We start from the raw sequence: 24,868 nt of genomic DNA on the forward strand, positions 1-24,868 counted from the left end.
AATGAATTCCACTCTCCGTGCCCAATCTGCAAGAGATGTGACATGTCTCAGTCCTGGGCTGAAACTGATGTGACACATGTTTCCCTGATCCAGGCAGATTTTGGATCTGGCCCAGGGCTGTTCTAATCAAATGTGGTTTCCAGAGAGAGGGCTGCTTTTTAAACTGAACCTACTCTGGGACACAGGGTGATGTGTACCTTTACCAGCAGTGAAACCAGCAGTTCTCAAAGTGTGAATCACACGCATTCACATCTCAAACAACTTTGACTCCCTTCAGAGTTCTGTAGCCTAAAACCTAGCAACACCTCTCTTGGGAAGTTTTGTGGGATTTGTTCATCCATTTTTACCAATGATCAAGTCAATATTTCCCTAATCAAGTCAATCTTTCCCTAACGTTATTTTTCAAGTCAGCAGCTGATGCAGTCCCTCTAGGATTTTTAATAGTTTGGGAAAGGTGGGGAAGCATGCAGGGAATCCGTGTCAGGTAGACTGTGAGACTCAGGCAGTTCTGCTGCAGCCTGTGCTACGGTTATGTATATGTTACAGCACCTAGTGTAGTGGGTCCTGGCCTGTAAAAATTATTGCATGATAAAGATCACCATGTAATAATAAAAATTGAAGGTCCCTGAGCTATATACAAAAGGGTAAACAAACACATACACACACAGACACATACACACAGACAGACAGACACACACACACATATATATATATGTTTCAAAACACCTAGAGACTTGAATTCTCTAAGCTTCTTGCTTGCACAGGCATAAATCAGAAGAAACAGTACACCAGTGTGAGAGAGTTACGCCACTGTAAAATGGCAATAGGTGTGAGGGAAAAATTGGACTTAGAACCCTTCATTACAGGTAAATAAAGATTTCCTGAGGTTTCAGATTGCATTCCTGCTTCCTATTCTATGGACTAATGAAATTTCAAATCTGGATTACAGTACTATTCTCTAGACCCAGTAATATTACATTTAACTCTGAGTGATTTAATGACTGTTCAGTGGCAATTTTGGTTTCAGGTGAAGTGGTATTGGCCTCCAGCAATGCCTTAGGCTAAAAGCATCATATGTTAGCAAAAAACATTAACCTGCCCTCAAACCTCCTTATTATTACACATATAGTTCTGTCAACCAATCTATGAGCAACTGGAGTAGTAACAGAGGGGGTTTTATTGTTATTTTTATATTCTCTTGAATATTAAAAAGAAAATATACTGGGAAAAACACATATAAGATATTACTAGATATAAATTCTAGCCAGATGGGTAATTTTCCACCTCACAATGTCTACCATATTATCAGAACAAAGTTTTGATCAGAAAACAAGAGGAGTGAATGTATTTATTCAGATACTGAATAAAAAAGTGAATTAATTAGAGAATGTAAAGCTTCATCTGGCTTCTGAAGTCATCTGCAGATTTGGTCGCATGAGATTCCCAAGGGTGCAGATTTCTCATTTGGAAAGATTTTGGTCAATCAGTGAGATACTGATTGAGCCTAGTAAAGTGACCCTTTCATTTTTACCCTTAAGCTTTTCTTTCTTAACAGCATCTATATTTCTCAAAAGAATTTGACAGAAGAATTTGCAGTGTCAGTTGTTCCCTTTCTTTTCCCAGTTGCTGGGGCTGGACGCAGGGAATGCTGCAATGCCTAGTGCATACAGGCTCTCTTTCTCACTGCACTTGTTGGCAGCTGTTCTGCAGAAGAAACCTTCTGTGGCTGAGGTTTAGTCCGGTTCTTGAAGGGAGTAGCTCCTGTGCAGGAGTGAGGAGTTCCTGGCATGACAGAAGTGTCATGACAGGAGTGCCCTTGTTGTCAGCCTGGGCACTGATGGGACTCTGCAGCTTGGCCATCCCAAGGATGGAGAAGCTGCTCTGCTGCCTCCTGTAGCTGAACATGTGGGAATGCAGATTATAAAGAAAGTTCTCCAAGGACGTGGAGGTGAATGTCCTCCTGAGGAAAGAAATGCATTTCCACTCTCTGGAAGGAAGGAGAGTATTTTCTAGTGCAACTTTCTCCTGCTGCCCCAAGGAGACAACAGGGCCTGAACACTCTGAGGAAGCAATTCTAAGCCCCAGAAATGTTTTTCCAGATGCTAGTTTTGATTTCATTCTTATGACTTCCTGAATATTCAAGGCCAACATTTCTTGTCCTGTTCTCAAGGTATTTGCAATGCTTCCCCACTGCTCATACTTTGCACAGCTTTAGTGACAGCAGTTTGATCAAGTTCATTTGTATTGTCTTTAGGAAGAAGTGAAGCTCCTGCTGGGGCACTAACAACTTAAGGTTCATAAAGCAAAACCTCCTGTTGTGAAAAGGCACAGGCTGTGGTTCATCAAGACTCCCAGCTTCACTACTAGATGTAGTTCTTTTTTCTGGATGCTGAGTTGTTTTCCATCATCATCTCAGGAGCAGGGGAATTTGGGAATGCACATCATGTGAAGTGTTTGCCTGAAAATCAAGAGTTGAACATGAAGGAGACCAATGCCTACATAATCCAAATCAAACTGCTTGACTGACCAGAAGATGTTTGCACCACTGCTCTGCCAAGCTGGCTTCTCGTGCTGCCACCCATGAGCTAAGGGCCATGAGGAGCATGGTGGAGACACTCAGTTGACTCCACAGATCCCTCAAATTATGCCCACAAGTAAGATGGCTACAAGCACAATTGAATGGTCTCCTGTGAGATTAGGTTAAATCTGGAAGAGGCACTGTTCCTTGGTCTTTCTGTGTGATGAGGCCTGATGAGAGCTCAGGATCTGAGTGTAGGACTTGGTGGCTTGAGCTGTGGTTTGCTCTGCCCCACAGAGTCTTGCATGCTCCAAGGCCAATGCACTTGGTGTGGGATGAGGTTTCCCAGGCGTGGGAAACCCATGGTGTGCCCTTTTGGAAAGGGCATTCAGATGGAGGTGTTCTTTAGATGTTTCTAACATGTGAGTCTTAGTGAGACAGACTGTCTGGCATTTAACCCCCAGCACTCTCTCCTGCTCTTACCCTCCATTTATCTTATGCATCACATTAATTTTATTTATTATATTTCATTTTATTTATTATTAATTTAGGACTTCTGTCACTGCTGCAGTGGTGGACTTAGCCAGTACAGAAACAGCCATGCAGGCACACCCTTTAATCTGCTCTTGTATAGTACCCCTGTAAAAACCGTACATTAAAGATTTTAGATTTAAATGCCATTATTGTCCCATTCTGTGTTATTTTAGCCAGGAACATTTCTGGGGAGAAGAACTTCCCTCTTGGCAAGCCTCACCTCACACTACATTCATTTTCCCTGAAGTTTTGCCCACCATATTTTGGGCTTCACCAGTGCTTTTAGATCCAAAGTTCCTTCCATGTTTTCAAAGCCTCCGACTGAAGGTGAAAACACAGAGCTCAGCTGTTTATGTACAAAATCAAGTATGTAGCCGCTCTGATGAAACAAGACCCAACCTGGATTTCCACCAGGCATTAGCATAGCTCACACTCATTCTTTTTGACTAGGAACATTAAAAAGCCCCCCAACACAAAGGAACCCAAGGGCTTTGAAAAGCCCTATGTTTTAAATACCACAGATGACAACTGCAATGATTCAAAAAATGGAATCAATTTATCATTAGCCATTAATTACCAAATAACTCTATTTTCTCCTTATGCTTCATGTAGCTTAGACTTCTGCATAATTAGAATGAAAAATGGAGGCAAGAGTGAGTCTTGCATTTAAATGACATAAGGTCAGTATTCACTCAGAAAACTGGTAAAGATCTTTGAAAGGACAAGACATTTAGGAGGGTAACATCAGGGAAAGAAAAAACAATCAGGCAGGCAAGCTTTGGTATCTTTTTAACAGAAAGAAACTTGTCACAGGACAGTTTTAAGTTGTAGGCAACTGCAGTGTTCTGTTTTGTCAACTGTTTTTACACAAAGCTCCAAACATTGTAAAAATCTGTTTTCCTTCACACCTAGCATCGCTATGAGCTATATTGTAACCACATTCACAGCGTGTTAGAGCCTGCCTCAGGGTTCCTTCGCAGCAGGTTTCAGCTGGAATGATTCTTTTTGTTTTTTATAATAATCACTCCATTCAAATGGAACAATCAGTATAAAAAAATTATCACAAGCCATCTTGGATAGAAAAATCTTGCCACAATAAACATGCTGAATGTTTTACAATAAGACATCAAAAATGGTGATCGAGGCTGGATAACTGCTTAGAGCCACACTTAGGATTATGCCTGTTACAGTATTGTTTGACATTTTATAGTGAAAGAGCATCAATTCCCAGTCATGACAGCTGAGGCAGGGACTTAGTCATAGTTGTCTTCCAAGTAGACCCTGTGGACTGCCCTTCTCCTTCAGGGGCAGTCTGCATGCCTGCCGGGGACCCCCAGACAAAGCCCCCAGCCCCATGGGCCAGCACGCGGTGGCTGCAGTGCTGGACATGCAGACCCTGCACACCCTGCTCAGGCACTGGCTGTGCCCCAGGCTACCCAGTCCGTCTCAGGGGGAAGCCTGAGCGTGGGCATTTTGGAGGAGGATCAAGTAGAGAAATGTGGGACATGCTGGTGAGCGACAGCAGCTTCTGGCAAGGCTGCACCCACTCTATCTCTTGGCACTGGGTGCTGGCAGCTGAATACCTTTTGTGATAACTCAATTAGCTGGGAAAAAAAGCACAACAGCATTAGGATATTATGCTGATTATTGCTTACCTCTCAAAGGAGTTTGTCATTTTCCATCATCTCTGGGTGGAACACATTACCCCTCTCTTCCTCACTCTGACCCCATTCTTCTGAGCATGGCCGTGTCCTTCCGCAGATCTTCACCTGCCCACCTTGTCGTTGGCTAGCTTGCTCTTCTTCATAGCAGTCTTTTTCTGAGTCAGGGAATGCTAAGAGGGAACTCTAATGCCTTGGAACAATCTTTGTGTCAAACAAATTGGTGTGTACTAAGAGGCGGGCAGTGCCCTCAGAGCCAGGTCAGGGCTTTGGCTCCTGAGGGGCTGTTCCATGGCAGGTTACCCTCAGAAGGTGAGAAGAAGAGGAGGTGGAGATTGACACAGACCCAAACTGATGTTTGCAGGAGGTCTCAGTCTGACCCAGAGCTCTACTAGGGCCACAGCTTCTCTATGCTCTTAAGCGCTGGATACATTACAGCTTGTAATGTAAATGTAAAATCTTGCCCCAAAATTTCTCTGTTCTTAATCAGGCAACAGACTGCAGAAACAGCCATTTGCAGGATTAACATTGCACATGGGATCTATGAGGGAATTACCTTTAATGTGACCTGCTCTGAAGAGAAGCCTTGTTGATGGATAAATGGAGAAGGGAGGGTGCAGATAGCCACATTGCTCAATAAGCCTGGGGAGCTGTCGAGGGCAGCAGAGGAGAGGTTTCACACTCCTTTAGAGACAGTTAGGTACATAGTCCTGCAGGATACATAGATCTAGGCTTCTTTCCTTCTGACTGACTGAATTTTCACATAGTGTCCTGACAGGAGTGCTCACAGCCTTGCAAGGGGGCCTGGGTCTCAAGGTGCTTTGGTGTCTGTGCTGTGGCAGCTGCTGGGTGTTCTACAAAGGGTGTGTTAGAACACTAGTTGTGACTCATTTGGCTGTATACAAGAAACATCTGTATGTGTGTTTCTAGCCACTTCCTAATTTCTAGATTTTTGCTGTGTCCAATGTTTGGCAAACTTCAGAAAACTTGAGCCCTTGCTGAAAAACATACGGCTGGTGTGTTGGGTTCTCACTGGGCTGCAGGCAGGAGGGGTGCAGGGGAGAGGCATTTTGTCCTCACCTTGTGGCTTTTGGGATGGGGTGGGAGCCTCTGCCTCCATGCCTTGCACATCCTGCCTGGGTGGCAGTACTGGAAACTTCAGGGAACTTCCCAGACCCTTCCAGGACCTTCTGGGCTAACAGGAAAGGCAACCAGGGCCAGAACAGGATTTAGGAAATGTGCAGTGGTGTTCTTGAAGTCGGAACATATGCCTGAATGTATATAAAGAGACAGCACTTGGATAGCACAGTGAGAAAAGGAAGTAGGAACTACTCAGCAAAGTCGAATACATGGATTTTATGCCAAGAAGTGACTCTTTGATAATCTTCAGCATCTGTTCAACATCTTTGATAAAAGCCTGGTGCTCAGATGTGATTCAGCCCTCCATTTTGCAAGGCGTACCCCAGTGGCATTGTCCTGAGCGAGGAGAGGAGCTTTGTCAGTCACCCTGTCCTTCTGGAGAAGCTGAAAATGGCATGTCTTTGCCCTAGTGACCACTTTATGTCCTCTTGCTAAGCTTTACCACGGAGCTGATAGCTGTCCAAAGAATTGCATAAGAGGCACAGGGTCTCTTTCATTGCAGCATTGCTGCTTGTTCCTGGTTTCTCCAGGGCTGATGTAAATACCTCTGCAAACAGGTTTTGCCAAGTGTATTTCTTAATGAAGCAGCATCTGATACTAGATTATTCATCAAAGGTTAGTGGTGGACTGCACCAATGTGTGAACTTTGTGCCTGCATTTGACAGCCAGTTGATTTAAGTATTAATTACCTGGTGCCTGTAAGTCCAAGTGTGGCCCTTCTAGGTGCAGCAGGATTCTGTGTTGTGCCTGCGAGGCAGCCTCGTAGCCATGTCTGGACTCCACTTTGGATGTTTCTATCAAAATAAAGATATGGATGCCAACAAGAATGGCTTTATTCCCTCTCTTTGTATTAGAGATATCTGAGCACTACAGGATCCCTCGGTCCTGGCTTCCTCGGTGTTCCCGTATCGGGCACGAGTTGTGTTTCTGCTGATGCAGTGTCTTCTGAGTTGTCTCCTGGTGGAGATTGCTGTGTGTTTCACAGGAAAGCAGATAAATGATACCAAGTCATTGAGCTTATAAGTAGCACCCTGGCAACCCGCCATCAAAATATAAATACATTAAATGTACTGAAGGAATGTTCATTCTGTTGTTTAGCCTTGGATATGCCCCAGTTAGGTAAATTTAATCTTCTTGAGGGTTGTTGAGTTACAGCTGAATGAGATAGGCCATTATCTTATTACTGATCTTTCTGTCATTCAGGATTCATGTTCTGGGCATTCATAGTGTGAAGTGTGCTTGCCCTAGAGCAGTCCTAGAAGTGTTTTCCAAGGGAGACGAAGGTGCATAGGGGATCTGTTAGCACCTTGCAAGTTTTGACCCTCTGTCTCAGAAATGTTCATGGTCATTGTCAGTGACACCACAACTGGTCCAACCTTCTGTTGGTAGCCTTTGCCTGTGTTTGCTAGGAAATGTCTGTAACTCAGTCTCCCAGCATTTATTTTCTTCCTGGGTATTTCTTCTGCAGTTCCTCCCAAAATCCCTGTCTGCAAAAAAACCTTCCAAAAACCTCTGCTGCTGTTGAGGTTGGGAAGAAAGCTCTTGATGACTCCAGGGTGAGCAGGGGCCAGTGTTAAGCAACAGACCCAAAGCCGATGGCTTGCATTAAGGAGGAGTCTCTTCATTGTTTTCCACTGGTGCTGGGTCAGGCCCTCCAAATGCGACCCTACAGCATTAATGCTTGTGACTAATCCCACTGAAACCCAGGGAGCTGCTCCCACGTGTAAGCACTACTAAATCCAGTGTGCAGTGTCAACAAGCACTCTTCAACAGTTCAGCTCTTCTCTTGGTTGTACAGTGAAGGGAGGGGATGAGGCAGAAACACGGAGGGAAAGGGAACACGTGAGCAGAGAAATTCTGAGCTGGTTGTGAAGAACAGTGATGTTCTGTACAGAATGCAAATACTTTAAAAAATAAGATATCAGCTGTGTGTTCTACAGATAAGAAAATGTTATTTTATTGAATGGAGAGATATATATGTTTCACCTATCACATCTGAACTAATCAGTGTAGGCTTTTAGAAGAAATCTGTAATTACTCTGAGCACGTCATTAGTTAGATGTAAAATGAGTGATATTGCTCCATTTTATTACCTCTAGTGATATAGCCATTTGTATCATAAATTCATTGACCTCATCTTAAATGATCAATTCTGTAAGACAGACTTGATTAATTAATTCTTAAATGACGTTTTTTTCTCCTCCAGTAATTTCCTCATTGTTGTAGAGACTGTTTTTCTGCCTTTTAGTACGGTATTGTGAGGCGTCATAATACCTGCATATTACCTACATATGAGTCCCACATTTTTATACCTTTTATCTTAACTAAGCAGCACAGACTGATTGCTTACATAAATAAAAAAAATGAGAGAAAAAACAAAATAAAATTAAGAAATACATGAATGTAGAAGATGGACATTTTTCACTGGTGTTGTAGCTTCAACACTGAGATGTTGCATGAAATCAATGAGAAAATTATTGAATATTTGGTCTGTGCAGTGTATTCAGAGGAACAGATTTGCTGCCTTTAATTTCCCTGGCTTTAATTAATTTTATCTAGTGATAAAATATACAGAAGGGTCTGTGATCAATATGTGAGTGAGGCAGGCGTACTTCAGAGTTTCTTGTTCCTCAGTGAATTATTGAAAACTGGAGAAATCAGTAGAGAATTTGTAAGCAGGATTTCTAAATATTTTACCAAGGAAGAGAAAATATTTGTTTAGCCAGGAGAGACACAGGAGCCCACAGGAGATAAACAAATCAATACAGCAATAATACAGTGATATGTTTCAGAGAATTTTTCAAATGCTAACTAATAAAATTAAATTATTAGAAAAGATGCCACATTTTTTGTGCGGCTGTATTTCTCTTTCAGTCCCTTTAATTAAGGTCATGGATGGGGCTCTTCCTAGAAAGATATGGAGACTGGATTTACTTTCTTGTATTTCTTAGGTGCTTCTTTGGCAGCGGGCTTACGAGGTGGTTTACTACCTTGTCCCAAAGGAAAGGCAAGTCTTCACTGCAGCTGCACTTGAAGTCCTGCTCCATCCCTTACTGCAGACACCTCTGAGGCCACTCTCCTCCTTGTCCTTCCACTGCAAATAGATGGTGATGGGCCAGGGAGGGCTTCATCCTGCCCCAGCCCCTCAGGAGCTGTCTGGAAGCTCCTAGTTATAGCTCCTGGGGTACATGTGGAGACCCTCTGCATCTTTGCCAGCCCTCAGGGCAATAGCATACTCTGCAAGCAGCAGGAGGAGTGTGGTGGGGTATGTCCTGATTCCATACATGCAAAATAGATAGTATTTTGTGGCTACAGCAGTGAGCTCTCACTCAGAAATGATTTAAGGTAAATTCAGCAGCTCCACTGAGTTAAATAGTATCCTATTACCTCGTGGTGTAGACTCACAAATTCCCCTTTTGTCTGCTTTGAAAACAGTGGCAAGCCAGAAAATTTCAGGAGAGTGATTATAGGATGGTTCCATCATGTGTGGTGACTTGCCAGGTGGGTGGCAAACCCCACACCCATGCCAAATGTGTGGGATGGTTTGGTGCCCACTGCTGTATGTTTGCACTATTTGCAGCACAAGCTCCAGAGCTTTCTGTGATGGCCACTGAGCCTTCCTGTGGGGAGCAGACGGAGAGCTGGTACCTGATAAAATCCAGGAGCTGTTGGAAGTAGGATTGCCCCCTCTCCCCTGCTTGCTGCACTCCTGCTTTTCCATCTGCCCCACACTTGGGGGGATGCATGCATCATGGCATTGCAGGCATTTATCTCAACAGTTCTGTGTGTTTGACAGCCTTTTTGTCTACTTATTTTAGGGTGTGACACCGTCACTGCATGTTCACTGCAGGGCTGGACTTGTTGGTGCTGGGAAATTTCCTTTCTTGCAGTGGGGCACCATGCTGGAAATACACCCCTGCTGATGCCACATGTGCCAAGCAGCACCAGCACCCCCTCTGCTTTATCTCACAGGGCACGGTGTCTTTATGCCCAAGCTAAAAATCTGGGTCCTGCATTCCCAAACTTCAGGGTTGACTTAGGAGCTGCTACTTCTCAATTGATTATTTAGCTTTATTTAAATGTTGGGATGAAAGAGAGGGAGCGTGTGCGTGTGCGTGTGCGTGTGCGTGTGCGTGTGTGTGTGTGTGTGTGCGTGTGTGTGAATGGGGAAGGGAGCAGGAGGGAAACAAACAGCAGCCTGATGGGACAGCTAAAAGGTCAAGGAGCTAAATGGGATAATAACCATAGCTTATAGTGTCTGTGCGTGTGTCTATATACATTAAAGATATATTACTGAAAACTCAAGAATGTCGCCACTGTTTATATTAAAGGAAAGCTGAGAGTTAAATGAGATGAGTAATCAGATGCCCAGCATATGTTGTTTTGAATTGTTTATATGGCCAATAGTTATTAAAATTAATTATCCTTTTAATGCAGTCTTTTCACAATCATAGTCTTCTTTGGGGTTTTTAGTGTATTTTTTTTTTCCTTTGTGCAAAAGATGTAGTAATTTCAAAGCAAGCTGATATGGGCTATTTGGAAAAGGCAGAACAAACAATACCAGGATATATTATGACATGGTCATAGGCTCAACATGCTGATAGAAAGCACCAAAATTCTCTGTCAGTGGAGTATTTTGAGAACTAATGTAAATGACAAAAGTAGGGGGGGGGGTTTGTGTGTGTAAAATTCTGTCAAAAAAGTGAGGCACTGAAAAATCTGACATCTGTTTATCTGTTTATAGCTATGGCAAGATTACTCATATTAATTCTTGTTTAAAATGCCATATGAAGGAAAGGCATTTGTGCAAACAAGAGTCATATTTGAATTGTAGATCATGTCTTCACCATCTGTGAGAGCTGTTGGTGTTGCAAAATTAATGTGTTAATGAAATCACAATAATTTCTCTGAAGTAATGGATTCTGAAGCCTAGAATGACTATTTTTTGAACTTTGGTGTCTAGTGGTTTACAACTGGGAAAACCTTTCACAGCTTAATTAGTTCTGCAGCCTTATTTTTAAAAAAAATTGGCCGTGCCTTCACCACACCAATAGCAACATAAAAAAGGATTAAATGGAAAGCAGAGAAACAAAACAAAATTGAGCCTGCAATGCAAACTTTTTGCTGTAGTGTTTGAGAAGTTGCTAAACAGGTCCTTGCTTGCCAAGAAGTTTTACTCAAAGTGACTTGTACACAAGAGTGGGCAAACATCTCAGAAAATAATTCCAGCTTGCTGAAACATCACAAATTGGGACTATTTGAACCTTACACAAATATCCTGACTTTTTCCAAGTTTCTCCTTGGAACGAAGGGCAAAGAATCAGTGATGCTTTTTGCTTTGTGATGCCATTTTGAAATATCACACTCTTTCCAACTTATTATTTGATACCCTTAGTAGACTACTAAATGTTCCCGTGTGCTGCAGTTTAGCAGAAAATGTTTTACATTAATTCCCAGCACTTTTCTGAGTCCTTTTCCAGCTCTCACACTCCTTGTGTAGTATGGCATCTCAGATGGCACAGGCATGCTTAGATTACCACCAAGGAGTAATCACAGCCGTACTCATATGGACTTTGCATACTTACATATGTGTGTTATAACAGTTTATGCCAGCTGAGGATTCTTCTCTGTGCTATGGGTTTATGATATATAATGCATCATATAAGGTAGGACTGAGATCATGGGAGCCAGAAAAGGGAGTGGCATTCAATTCATTAATATTTTGGAGAAAAAAAAAAAAAGGTGCGGTTTTCACAAATGTAACTTCTTTTTTTTCCTGTTAGAAAAATAATGTATTTAGCAACTGAAAAAAATACTTTAAAAATAACACTATGAAGAGAAGATTGCTTTTCTTACCTGATTTGATTTTATTACTGTGTTGTAGGTATGTGACTGGTGTAAGCACATAAGACACACAAAAGAGTATCTGGATTTTGGGGACGGGGAAAGAAGGCTTCAGTTCTGCAGTGCAAAATGTCTCAATCAGTACAAAATGGACATTTTCTACAAAGAGACACAGGCCAATCTTCCAGCTGGACTGTGCAGTACATTACATCCTCCAGTCGAAAATAAAGCAGAAGGCACTGGGGTGCAGCTGCTTACTCCAGATTCTTGGAATATACCGCTAGCAGATGCTCGGAGAAAAGCCCCATCCCCAGCGTCTGCAGCTGGCCAAATTCAAGGCCCTGGACCATCAGCGTCTACCACTGCCTCTCCGTCTGACACTGCCAACTGCTCTGTCACTAAAATCCCCACGCCAGTTCCCAAACCTATTCCCATCAGTGAGAATCCAAATATTCCACCAGTTTCTGTCCAGCCACCTGCTAGCATTGTGCCTCCAATTGGTGTCCCACCTCGCAGTCCTCCCATGGTGATGACAAACCGTGGGCCAGTTCCTCTGCCCATATTCATGGAACAGCAAATTATGCAGCAAATCCGTCCACCATTTATTCGTGGGCCACCTCACCATGCCTCGAATCCTAACAGCCCTCTGTCAAATCCAATGATTCCTGGAATCGGTCCCCCACCAGGTGGTCCCAGAAATATGGGTCCCACCTCTAGCCCCATGCACAGGCCGATGCTGTCCCCCCATATCCATCCCCCCACAACACCTACCATGCCTGGGAATCCTCCTGGCTTGTTGCCGCCTCCCCCTCCTGGAGCTCCTTTGCCCAGTCTTCCCTTCCCCCCTGTCAGCATGATGCCAAATGGTCCTATGCCTATGCCACAGATGATGAACTTTGGATTGCCATCCCTTGCCCCACTGGTGCCACCCCCAACTCTACTAGTGCCATATCCTGTCATTGTCCCTTTGCCCGTTCCCATCCCCATCCCCATCCCCATCCCTCACATCAACGACTCCAAACCCCCCAACGGCTTCTCCAGCAACGGCGAAAGCTTCATTCCGAGTACCTCCAGCGAGACGCCTGGGGCAAAGCCAACCAATAGCTCTTCATCCCCTCGAGAGTCAAAGCAAGGATCATCCAAATCCTCTGACTCATCACCGAGCTGCTCAGGCCAGTCCCTTAATCAAGCTAAAGTGCTTCAGGAGCACAGTAAAAATGAAGTTGTTGATTTGACTGTCAGACCTAGTAGTCCAGTGAACAGTAAATTTGGTTTCCCCAGTGTGCTACAGGGTCCACAGGACGGTGTGATAGACCTAACAGTAGGCCACCGGTCTAGGCTGCACAATGTCATCCACAGGGCTCTACACGCCCAAGTGAAAGTTGAACGTGAACCTAACAGTGTTGTAAATTTGGCTTTTGGTAGCTCAGACAAAAGGAACTGCAGCGACTGCAGGGACAGCTGCAGCCCAGTTGACTCAAAAACGTTACCGTGCAGTGATGGAGCTCACTGCTGTCCCGTCTCCTTGGCCTCTGGCACGCCAGGACTGGAAGCTGGCGCAGCGGTGTGCAACGTCATTGTGAATGGCACAAAGAGCACGGAGGGTTCCAAGAACCCGGAGCCGCCCCAGGAGCCGAAAAAGCCCCAGCCCCCGGAGGAGCTGGCGGTGAGCGAGCTGGAGTCTGTTAAGGAGAACAACTGTGCGTCAAACTGCCACCTTGAGGGAGATGCTGGCAAGAAGACTGGGGAAGAGCCCCTGGCTGCAGGAGACAAACAGGACCCGAACCTTAACAATCCAGCAGACGAGGACCATGCGTATGCTTTGAGGATGCTGCCCAAGACAGGTTGTGTGATCCAGCCTGTGCCAAAACCAGCAGAAAAGACTGCTATTGCGCCGTGCATTATCTCAACGCCAATACTCAGCACAGGGCCAGAGGATCTGGAGCCACCATTGAAAAGGAGGTGTCTCCGAATTCGAAATCAGAATAAGTAAAGGTTTGTGTAATCGCTACTGCCTTCTGTGTGAATAGAATTCAGTATTTTCAGGTATGAGGTCAAACTCATGTGGATGTGGCCTTTATGAAACAAAAAGATACAAATTCCAGTTTACGAGCACTTTCAGAAAACTATTGGTATTTGTGTTTTAGTATTGTTTTTTGTGTTGTACTGCATCTGTACCTGTCAGTACTCCATTCATCAGCAGCCTCATTACACTTTTGCTCACAGAACATATCATGATGGTTCTGGCTGTGAAGTGATTGTGCTGTGTATGTCAAAGTCAGTGGTTTTCTGACTAGAATATAGTACAGGTCTGGGCCATTAATCTGCTTACTTATTCCAGCTGAGTTACACAGCAACTCAAGCCTTCACAATGACTGAAATTGACCTGCAGCATAGCATAGAGCCAGATGACCCAGCAGCTTCCTGCTAGCTCAGATCCAATGGACTTGGCAAATGGTCACCTCCAGCCATCTTACTTCGGTCTGCCTCCAGACTGCACCTTGGCTTTTCACTGAGCTGCTCTCTAAAGACTGAACTCCTCTCCATGAGCTTTCCTTTCCTGTGTATTGGTGCTTAGGGACTGCCTGCTGTTTGGGACCTGCCCACTACAGCTTATTGCAGCAAAACCTCTGCCGTGGGGCTTTACTGACTTACCTGAGGTATCTGCCTTTGGTGGAAGTCTCCCACCTTAGAAACGCAGCTGAGGTTTGCCCCAGCCCTGCGCTTGCTACGTGTTTGTGGCTCCTGGTAGGGCTGCAAAGCCAGGCAGAGATATGGGTAACTCCACAAACCCCCATGTCATGTCCAAGGACAATGATCCAGATGCACAAACCTCTCCTTCATTTCCAAATGGAAATTGGAAAGCCTTCTGAATCCCTCTGATAGCATAGCATCTTTGTAAAACTCTTAGTTTAGTATGTGTGTGATGCTTCAAACCTGTGAGCGAGAAACTGTCTAACAACTCTTCCCTGTCTGACCATGTAAGAACAGCTCTGGCAGTCACTCTCATACCACCTGAGCTCGACAGAAGCCCCTCCACAGCTACACACCCCACACTCACACAATCAGACCAGGTCTCCTCACTGGCTCAACCCCAGGTTCTCCATAGCAGAGTTCTCAGATATCCCAGTCTTTAAAATAATTTCATCATGGTGCAGTAAATAAATAACAAAGCAACAGCTTGAGCTGATGCCATTGACAAGGGATCCAGAACAAAGGAACCCCTCAGCTTTTTTACCTTCTATAGCCTCACAGTCTAAGCATAGGAAAGTCTGGGGGTGAGTGTCTGGTCACCCTGTGTCCTTTGTTATGGAAAGGATCGCTGCCCATTCCCATCCTCTTGCCTGGTGCTTGGGCTTGGGCTCCTGCCCCCCCAGAGCTCAACCTGCAGCTGGCACTGCAGCTGCACACTGAGCTACCTGCACTGAATATATTCCTTAACAAAACTAATGTAATGGAATTTATTTAGATTCACAAGCACGGAGAGCTTCTTTCAGGAAAAGGGGAAATGGTGGGTGTTGCAAGAAATCTGTTCAGCAGTAAAATACTGATGGTTCACCGGATGTGGCTTGGTGACATGCCAGATTTCATTCCAATCCTTGGAATATTCTGTAGCCTCCAGTAAATCCCTGTCCCTGGTAGCACAAATAGTGACTGCAGTGGTGTTTGGCACCTACAGCCACAGATAGCAGCAGCAGGCTGTGTAATCTGGGCCATTGCAGTATCTCCCTGCTTCATTAGTGTGGGTTAATTGCACCATCAAAGATATATAGTATAGTCAGGACTCCCTTCTCATTTGTTAACACTGCATTCCCTGTGCTGGTTTCAGGGCTGGAAACATTCCCTTGATCACCAACAGTATTTATTTACATTCTTTGGTGGAACACAACCATTATTCTTTGTTCTCAGCGTGTGCTGACACATTTAAAAGATACACTAATAAGAACAGAGCACAACTATCACATTCTTGGACTAGTAATCAGCATGTACAATAACTCAGAAGTCAAATGAGTATTTAAAATCTTTACACACTCATAGGTCCTGTCAGCAGGCATCCCCCTACCCACCCCTGGGGTATGGAATGTATGTCCCTCAGCAGCGATATCTTTTTTGCAAACCCCAGTGTTACCTTTGGGGCTTGAAGGATTCCCTTTGTAAATGTATGCATGGTTCTATGTAGGAGTAGTCATCTGATCTAGTGAGAAGGTCACTATTTGGCTGTATCATTTTTGTCAAATTTTAGGAAAGCCATGGTTAACCCTTCCTTTCCCACCCTGTTGAATCTCCTCATAGCTGCTTATTTCAACACAGTGCTAGAAGACTTGGGCATTTATGTACTTACTCTGTAGTCAAAGACAGGCTGGCATCTATTTCTGCTTGCCTGGACCATCCAGGCTGCAACAATGCTGCCTCTTCAAGGTCCCAGTCCCAAGAGGAGTTTAGTGTCATTCAAAGCCAGAGCTTAAACCCTCAGAGAGAGAGTTGTGGCTTCACCAAGTTGTGTATTTTTGCCTGTTGAAGTGATTATTCATGACATCACAGATAGCATTTGAGAAAGTGGACGAGCCGAACAAGCTGCATTGGAAAGACAAAGATTCTTTATAATTCAGTTACTGTCCTCAGGCCTTTGTATTTCTAAATGTCAATAACTGCCATTGTGATTATCCTCAGGAATAGCCATTTTCCCTTTCATCCTGAGTTTTACATATTTCTTTGCCTCAGTGTAAGTGTTGTCTTATAGGAAAGTTTTCAGGTTGCCAGGCAAGATTAATCTGACCCAATACAGACATCTGTAATAAAGATGCAGCTGAGCTAATTGTCTAAACTCTCTTTAAAATCAACCTAGAGAAGCAGGCACTTCAAAAAGACAGCTGAGCTCGTCCCAGAGTCAGCAACTAAGACAGCTCAGATGAATTGTGTCCTAGGAGTGCTTATTTCTGCCTGCAGTGAGGGAAACTTAGGCTGACTGGCACAGACAGAGATGTCCACACAGACACTGGAAGTTAAGAAACCCAGCCTAAGTGTCTGCCATACCTCTGAGGCTTGTGCAGTAGCATAGCACGGCATGGTGGTGGTTATTAGTCTGTGTTCATTCCTCCAGAAAAAGAAAACAAGTAGCCTCTGTGCAGAAGATATGGGAGACCAGGGTCCTTATGTGCTCCAAGGGAAAGAGGATACTCCAAATACTCTGCAGAAGTAAGCAGCATGGTAACCATCTCATTCCAGTGGGTGCCTAAGTGATATGCGGGTGCGTTTTGAGCGTCTCAAGGCACGCACAAGTGATTTGTGCAGCTCTGATGATAGATTTGAGGTGAGGACTCTGTGGTTTTGTGCAGAAGCTTTGTTTTGCTATTTCAGCATTGCTGATCATAGCCAGTCGAGGGGAGCAAAAGGGCTCTGTCTTAGATTTCTGCCCTAGTTGCCTGTGAGGACTGTGCAGGGCTCAGAGCCTGTCTGTGTTTATGCAGAGGGGGTAACAGGGAAGAAGAACATCCGTGTAGCCTCTTGCACCTTAGCCATGACCTCTGCCATGCCCATGGGTTAGTTCCACTTACCCAGGCCTCAGGAAGCAGGGAGATAAAAATTCTCCTGCAATCCAGTTGTGGGGAGAATATCTTAAGAGAGACTACAACCTTATAGAAATTCTAATAAATTATATGGAGGATAGAAGCTACAATAACAAATGTGTTGATTTGGGCCCTTGGAGGTTTGTATTGATAGCACTGGCCACACTAACCTGGGAGAAAAAAAGTCTGGCCAGTTGTCTTTTTCTCTCTTGCTTCTCACCTACCCAGATTGGAAAATCTGAACATATTGCCCTAATGTGCAATTTTTCCTGGATTTTATTTCCCATCAAATTGTGTGACAAGAAGGAAATTAGCCAAATATTTTTATGCTAGAGTTCTGGACAGACAGATTGAATTAATGTAACAGAAACACGGACTCTCTAAAAAGGAATCAGTGCAAGCGTGACCTTTTCAGGCAAGTTGCCAATCTCTGGATTATTTAATGTACCAATTACTTGATTATTGAAAGTGCTAATCAGCAACATAATCCTTGATGTTAAAGTTTAGTTTCTCCATCAGGACATGGACTGTCAAGCTGTTCTAGCTTGATGCAATTTGAAAAACTATCAAAAGATGTCTCGGTGCCAAAGTCCTGCTATGATAAAGGAATGAAGCTAGGAAGAATATTCTGTTGAGTGTTATATTTTCAAGTTTGAGCAATGTGAGTTTCTAAAATTAGCAGTGTTAGTGTTGCCTGCCTACATGCTTTATGCCCTGGCGGGATCAGTTTTAACCCACCAGCTTTGATGTCAACGTTTCCTAAAGCAAAGAAATGAAAACACTGAGGTCTGCTTGGATTTAACATGATAGTTATGTTAAACTAAATGAGAAAATGAAATGGCACATGCTAAAATCACAACTAACTTCTGTGTGTATATGTGTGTGTGTATGTGTGTATGTGTTGAGTAATCCTGTGCTGGGGACAGAGGGGTCAGGAAGGGAAGTTTTTCCACTTGTCACAGTAGAATTTCTTCCAGAAGTAATGGAAATAGTAGGTGTATGGCCACCTACAGTGCCAACCTGTATGTCCCAGGGTCAGCATCTGCTGAGTGAAAGGCCTAAACCTTCAGCTGTCTAGTCCATGAATTGTGCTCATAAAAATATACAGCATGCAGAACACTCAGTTCAGTGCAGAAATAATAATATATCCCACTTTGAGCTCCTCAGACCATAATGGTCCAGCACAAGATTTCCTGCTCCGGATTCCTGAGGCAAGGGGCATAGCTATTAACCTCCTTTTTTTTTTTTTTTTTGCCTAAGAGATTTTATCTCTCCTCTGTCACCGTGGTATCTGTCTACCAACATCATTCTTACCTCAGCCCAGCTTGCTATGGTTAGGACCAAATTTGACCTTAAAGATATACTTGAAAACAGTTTTTCTATATTTGAACACATTTCTATGCTAGTCATCTTTGTTAACATGGTACTATGGGCCGGAGCCTTAGCTCATTTTAACTGGATATGGTTTCACTGATGCCAAACTAATTTAAATCAGCAGAGTAATTGGACTCATATATTTAACACCTACTCTTCTGCTTCAGAAGTTTTCCTTCACCTGGCTACTTATGAGCCTACAGAAATTTTCCATTTATCCAAAGGGGGAGAGGAGAGACTTTTAACACCACAAAGCCTTAAACACATTTGCTTGGGACTTAAGTTTTGCCCTTGAGAGCTGCCTGACTCTAGCAGTGTGATCTTATGTTATAAAATTGCCTGTATACCTTCTCAGGTACATAAAATCAGAAAAAGGATTTCCCAGAGGAAAAAAGAAAAAAAAAAAAAAGGAAAGAAAAAAAGGGTTCTCAAAATAGTGAAGTATAAAATGATATACTTCCAGGATAGCTTTCAGCTCCCACATCTTGCTGCCGGGGTGTGGGAGTGCTAACTTCCGTCTCAGTGGCAGTAAATAGCAGGCTCGTGGTACGCTGCCATAGATCACTGCACACTCTTTGAATCAAAGGAGCAAGTGCTGATTTCTGATGGGCTCCTCCTGCTTTTCTATAAAACCTCCTAGGGCACATGTTTCAAATATGAAATCTGATTCTTGAACTCAGTTTAGAAAATAACTACACCTGGTCTGATCTGTAAAGGTAATAAGCATCTAAGGTTGTTGGCAAACAAAACACACGGTCAGAACTTGACAGCAAAAAAAGGCATAGTCAAATGACAGACCCACAGAAGAACCTGACACCTACAGATTGTAGTCTACCTGACATCTCCCAGGATCTCAGACCACCAATTTCAGAGATCATTTTGGTGTTTACTGGCCATTATTAGTGTTAATTGTCGTATGAAATTAAAATAATTTGAACTGAAATAAGCACCATGCCATTCCCTAAGTTAGTACAACCCATATTCATATTGAAACAATGAATTGCTCATAATCCTTTGCCAGGCTTTAAAGACTGATCAGGCACTTTCATACATAAAAGGTCTAAAGTGCTCCTCTTATTTAACTTGGTTCAAGGCAGGTTTGGCTGCACTGAAAAGTGTCAAGTGTGAAACAGCCCCATGGGGACACTCAAGCTCTTCATCAGCTTTTCCTTGTGCTGTTGAGCTACTGAAGTCAGTGGTGCAGGGAAATTTTATGGGGGTGGGGAGGAAAGCACAACTCATAATTAAATACAGAGACCCTAAAAACAAAGACCATAGTAAAACAGACTCTTGTAAAAACAGTTGTAAAAACATCATCTAAACATCGATTGCCTTGACATGCAGAGGCCAAGATGCTGGATGGTATGTGTCTGATTGCCACTGAAATCTGATGAGGAGCTAAGCACCTCACAGTCTTTGTGAAGCTTGACCCTGAAACACCATGGCCAAGTTCAGTGCAAAGCAGTGAGCTCTGAACAACCGTGAAGAGCTTATAAACTATTTAACAGTATTACGAGCAATAGCTCAAAGTGGGAGAGAAAGGAGCAAAACACTTTTGAGGGCTGTGGTCATGAAAAAGTTGGACATACTCAAGCAGTGAGCCATAGATTTTAAGTTAAAATTAAAGTATTGTTTAAAAAACACAGTGGAAGATTGAAGCAAAGTAGAAACAAAGCTCTTTGAGCAAGAAGTCAGGAGGAAATTAGATGGTGGCAAGCAAGACTTTCTGAAGCAATTTTTGTTTCCAGGTCACCTGCTGAGTCTCTCCTGTCTATTTTTAGGTCCCATAAAGGTAAGCTTCTGGGTGCATCCACCAGTCAAAACCTTACAGCTGAGACCTACTAATCATGACCTTATTTACACTATTTTGATAACGAGCTACAATGCACTCACGGGATTGAAATTTGTCTTTGGGAACATGTGTGATCATCTCGTGAGAGCCATGGATCGAAGTAACCTCTAACATTCTGCAGAACCCTCAACTATTTAATGTTTGCTTCTACCATGAAAATTACAGCTGATTAAATATCTGGGCTTGATCCTGCTCAGTACTGTGTGCACTCAGCGCTTGGTGCCTCTAATGCAAGTTGAAGGCCCTCGGCATGTTACAGATCCTGCCTCCGAGTCCTTTGCGTGGCTTTACTTCCCCAGACACAACTCTGGTATTTGAAAAGAATGGTATTCCTGTACAACATGTGTCTCAATTTGTAATGATATCCGCCCTGCAGCTGGCTTGCTTTTCCAAGTGTTTCTGAAACATTGCTGCCTTAAATTCAAGCCAACCTTCAATAACAAATTATCTAAAGGCAAAGAGGCTGAACTGCGTTTGCTGAGAGGATGCCCATACTCCCTGCTGTGCTCCATCTTCCAATCCCAGTTTTGGACTTTCATGCTGTGTAATGTAATCATTTCTATGAAGGCAGATATTTAAAAAAAGATAAAATTAAGAAATAGGGGGTTTCAGGACTGGGTACTGTTGAGTGAAATAACTATGGAATTCTGACCTCTTTGGAAAGATCTGCATCCCATCATCAGGTGATTGATATTGAAACCTATGGTTAGAGCAATTTTCAGCCATTTATTTGGAGCCCACGTGGTTAAATGTAAAACTTTGTGTTGCCTGCTTATATGCCAAATATTTATAAGGTTTCACGAACCACTTCTGCTGCCACTTCTAAGTTCCTTATCCAAGAAGAGGAGGAAAAAAAAAAGCCCTTTCCCACAGGAATTCTCCAATTGAGAGAATCTTGAACACAACTAGAAAAGATCCGTGATGAAGTCACTGAAAATTTAAATTCTTACCCTAAATTTCAAAGATCAGTTAAAATGCCAATTCATTTTTATTTGAAGCAGTTTACCAATTATTGCTGAAATACTTATCTTGGTGTTAAAAACATTGTTCCTGTCTTCTTGGGGTGAGAAATAGAGAAAATCTAAAGTAGTGTTTGGGCTCAGTGCAGGTTTGTCAGAGCCCAGTTCAGTGCTGAGGATAAGGAGATTCCCTAAGGTGCCTGGCACTGCACCGAGGGCTATGCCAGGTCTCACCCACTTGCTCCTTATGTGTTCTGGATGAATTTTTCCTCTTCTTTCTCTCACAAGATGATCCACATGACATTTTTGCCACCTGAGCATGCCACCTTGCTTTTGTATGAGTTTGCATCTGCTCTTGCTTAGAGTTGAAATGAACCAGATCAAGGGCTGTGAAAACCAGAGAGAAACCCCATGGGGACAGTGCCAGGCATGCAGTCCTGGATGGTTATGGACAGTGGAGTTGTTCATGGGAAAATGTGAAAATGTTGATTGTTTCCTGATACAGGATGCTGAAACTTTTCACTAGGAAGGTTCATTGCTGCTTCAGAAATTTCTGCTATTGTAATTGTTGTAATTTTGTGGCCCACAATAACATTTCAGGTTAAAAAGCCATGCCCAGGTGTAGCCCAGGTGAGGAGGAGGAGGAGGACTCTCCCAGGGAGGTACAGGCAGTGGCTCAGCAAAGCACTCATCCTCACCATCCTCAATACCACTACCAACAGTTAAACTGCCTTGCTCTGGCTATTTAACTGGTTTTACTGGAGAGATCAAGTTGAATAAGAAAATTGAAAAGCACCTTGGAATAGTGGTTTAGGCCCAGAGAAGACTGCTGAAACGCAAGTTGAAGTTACTATTCTGATTGAGACAAAATCAGAGGTTTAAAGAAGGAAAGAAGGGTTATCACATCATAGTGGTTGCTTGTTTTTCAGTTTTGGGGTTTCTTTTGTTTGGTTAGCTTTAGGTTTTTTGGTGGTTTTTTTGGTGTTGTTTTTTTTTTTTTGTGGAGGGAGGGTGTTGTTGTGGTTGGGATTTTTTTTTGGGGGGGGGGTGGGGCTGTTGCTTTTTCATTATTTTTTTAAAAATACCTTGCAAAATTTCAACTTTATCCAAGGTTAGAATGGGAGAATTTGTTGAAAATTTGGCTGTTTTTTTTCAGAGGAAAATCATATCTTCTGCCACATCTGGACACCAGTGGGTGGAGCACACTACTTACAAGGCTGGCAAACACACTGGTGCTGCACTAACTGGGGGAGACTGGGCTGTCTTGTTGTTGTGGAGGTATACCCAATTACCCCAGTGTAAATCAGGACTGGCCCTGGCAGGCTCTGTGCTCTGCCATAGGGGTCACTTCCAATGTAGAGATTAGAAGTCCAGAGCTGTGATGGCATTTTCCTCTTTGCATGATCCATGTACATACCTCAGAATGCCCCAAAACATAAACCACAGACCCCCTGTCAGAAATAGCCTGAAGAAAATGGTGCAACAATTCACAGAGTGGGGGGTGTCCTTACCACTTCTGCCTGGGCAGAAAAGGCAAATCTTAGGGCTCTTCCCCAGTGCAATCCCTAAAGTCACAATTTTTACTCAGATTGCAGCTCATGTTTTGGTAGAAGAGAGCCTGAGTTCCACAGGTGACCCAAAGCTGAGGAGGATCTTCAGCTAACAAGGTCAGGGCAGAAGGAAATCACTCTCTTTGAAATCCAGAGTTGGTGCTTAAGGATTCAGCTTGTTTTCCCATTCATGCTAAAAGTCCTCCCTGTCTTTTGCAATGTGGCATCCGTTCCATTAGCTCATGGAAAGATAAATCATAGAGTATTCAAAGGGGGAGGTTTTAATGAAGAATCTTGAACTGCTTTAAGAATTGTAAAAAAAAAAAATAAAAAAAATTACAGAACTATTACAAGTAACAGATGATTCCCGAGTGTTTCCAGGGCTGAGCTTGCTCCCATGCTGACTTGAGCTGCACTCTTGTGGTTTATCTTCAGAGCAATTTCCCTGAGAAAATAATTACAATGCCTTTACTCTAGGGCCATGCATGTCCCAGATGAACCAGGCCTCTTTTAGCACATCAGCATTCATTGTCTGGGTGAATTAAGTGCTGTGCTAAATTATGGAAACTGCCATGCCAGTCCACATCAACAGTTGTTTCAGCCTTCCCCACCCAGTCTTTAATTTTTCCTGAACAATAAGATGTGAATCTGGAGACAGAAATGTTCAATGGGGCATAGAATGACAGGGAAGCAACCATGGAAAAAAATTGTGTGTGTGTCTGGATGTGTGTATGAGTCCAAAGCCATGTCCATGACAGGGCCCCTCTGAGGGAGCAGGACATGACTGGAGAGGACACTGTGTAAAAGCAGCTATTTCTGGTGGCCATCAGGAGCATGCTGCCATGGCTCCTGGGGCAGTGCTGGGAGCAGATACACAGAGATCAGTGCTTGGGTGTGGGGGAGCAGAAGGCCACAGCTGAGCCACCCAGCTCCTCAGCATGGAGGGGTGGGGAAGTGAGGTACAGTTCCAGCTCCTTTGGCTCTACCAAGCAGGACCAAGCTTCCCACCACAGGACAAAGGGCTGTATCTCTGCAACAGCACCTGGAAAGAGCTGGGTAACTGCAGAGAGGGAGCAAAGAGTGAGAAGGCTTTCCCTGAGCTGCCAATTTGACATGCCATGCTCTAATTCTGTACTTCTCTGTGCAAGGATTTAAATCCTCACATGTCAGGCATCAGCCAAAGAGGAAGCTCTATGTGGATGAGTGCAGCCTGTGTCACCGCTGCCAATTGCTCAGGTTTTGACTAACAGACACACAGGGCACCAGTGCAGCTCTCACCTCTTGCATGGAAGCACTGCATCACTATCTGAGCCCATACAAATGAACCTCCAAGCCACCTGCTTGAGCTAGGTCATCACCCAGTTGAGTTATTCTCCCTCCCTACCACGTTAACAATAGGGCAGGAATGAGCCTTCTTACTTGTTCTTTCCCTCATCTTTTCCATGCTGCTTCCTGGGTTTGAACTACAGCCTGCCTTCTAACTTCTAGGTGGTCTTCCAACCCAGGATCAGCCCAGCCCTACTTGACTTTGGAAAGCAAGCAAAACCCAGTGTGCTTACCTCAGCACAACTCACATAAGCTCAACTCCATGGCTTTACCCTGATGAAAATTCTTTTGTGGTTGGTGCAATTTTTCTATCTGATCAGCAATATTTGATGTGTGTTGAAGGCAGGTTCAGCTAGGGTGAAGAGCGTATGTTGCTCTCCTAAAAAGTAATTTGTGTTTTTTGGGGGGAGATATAAATAGCTGACTTTATTGTGCTGGTCATGCACGCTAGTACTGGCACGAGGTGTGTAGCATTGAACTCTGAAGCAGTGATGACTAGTGAGTTCTCATTTCTTTATAGACCTTTGCATGCTATGCCTGATA

The 24,868-nt window shown here is 43.7% G+C and overlaps 1 protein-coding gene across 1 annotated transcript in view; it reads left to right on the top strand.

Moving 5' to 3' along the window:
• Positions 1 to 24,868, top strand: part of SOBP (sine oculis binding protein homolog) — a 114,264-nt gene that overhangs the window by 86,233 nt on the left and 3,163 nt on the right. The window contains exon 6 of the mRNA XM_023923902.2: positions 11,738 to 13,692. Coding sequence (XP_023779670.1) covers positions 11,738 to 13,690 — 1,953 coding nt within the window. The 3' untranslated portion in view covers positions 13,691 to 13,692. The remainder of the gene's footprint in view (positions 1 to 11,737; positions 13,693 to 24,868) is intronic.

This window comes from Cyanistes caeruleus, chromosome 2 (genome assembly GCF_971803275.1).
Source record: "Cyanistes caeruleus chromosome 2, bCyaCae1.hap1.1, whole genome shotgun sequence".
Taxonomy (NCBI): domain Eukaryota; kingdom Metazoa; phylum Chordata; class Aves; order Passeriformes; family Paridae; genus Cyanistes; species Cyanistes caeruleus.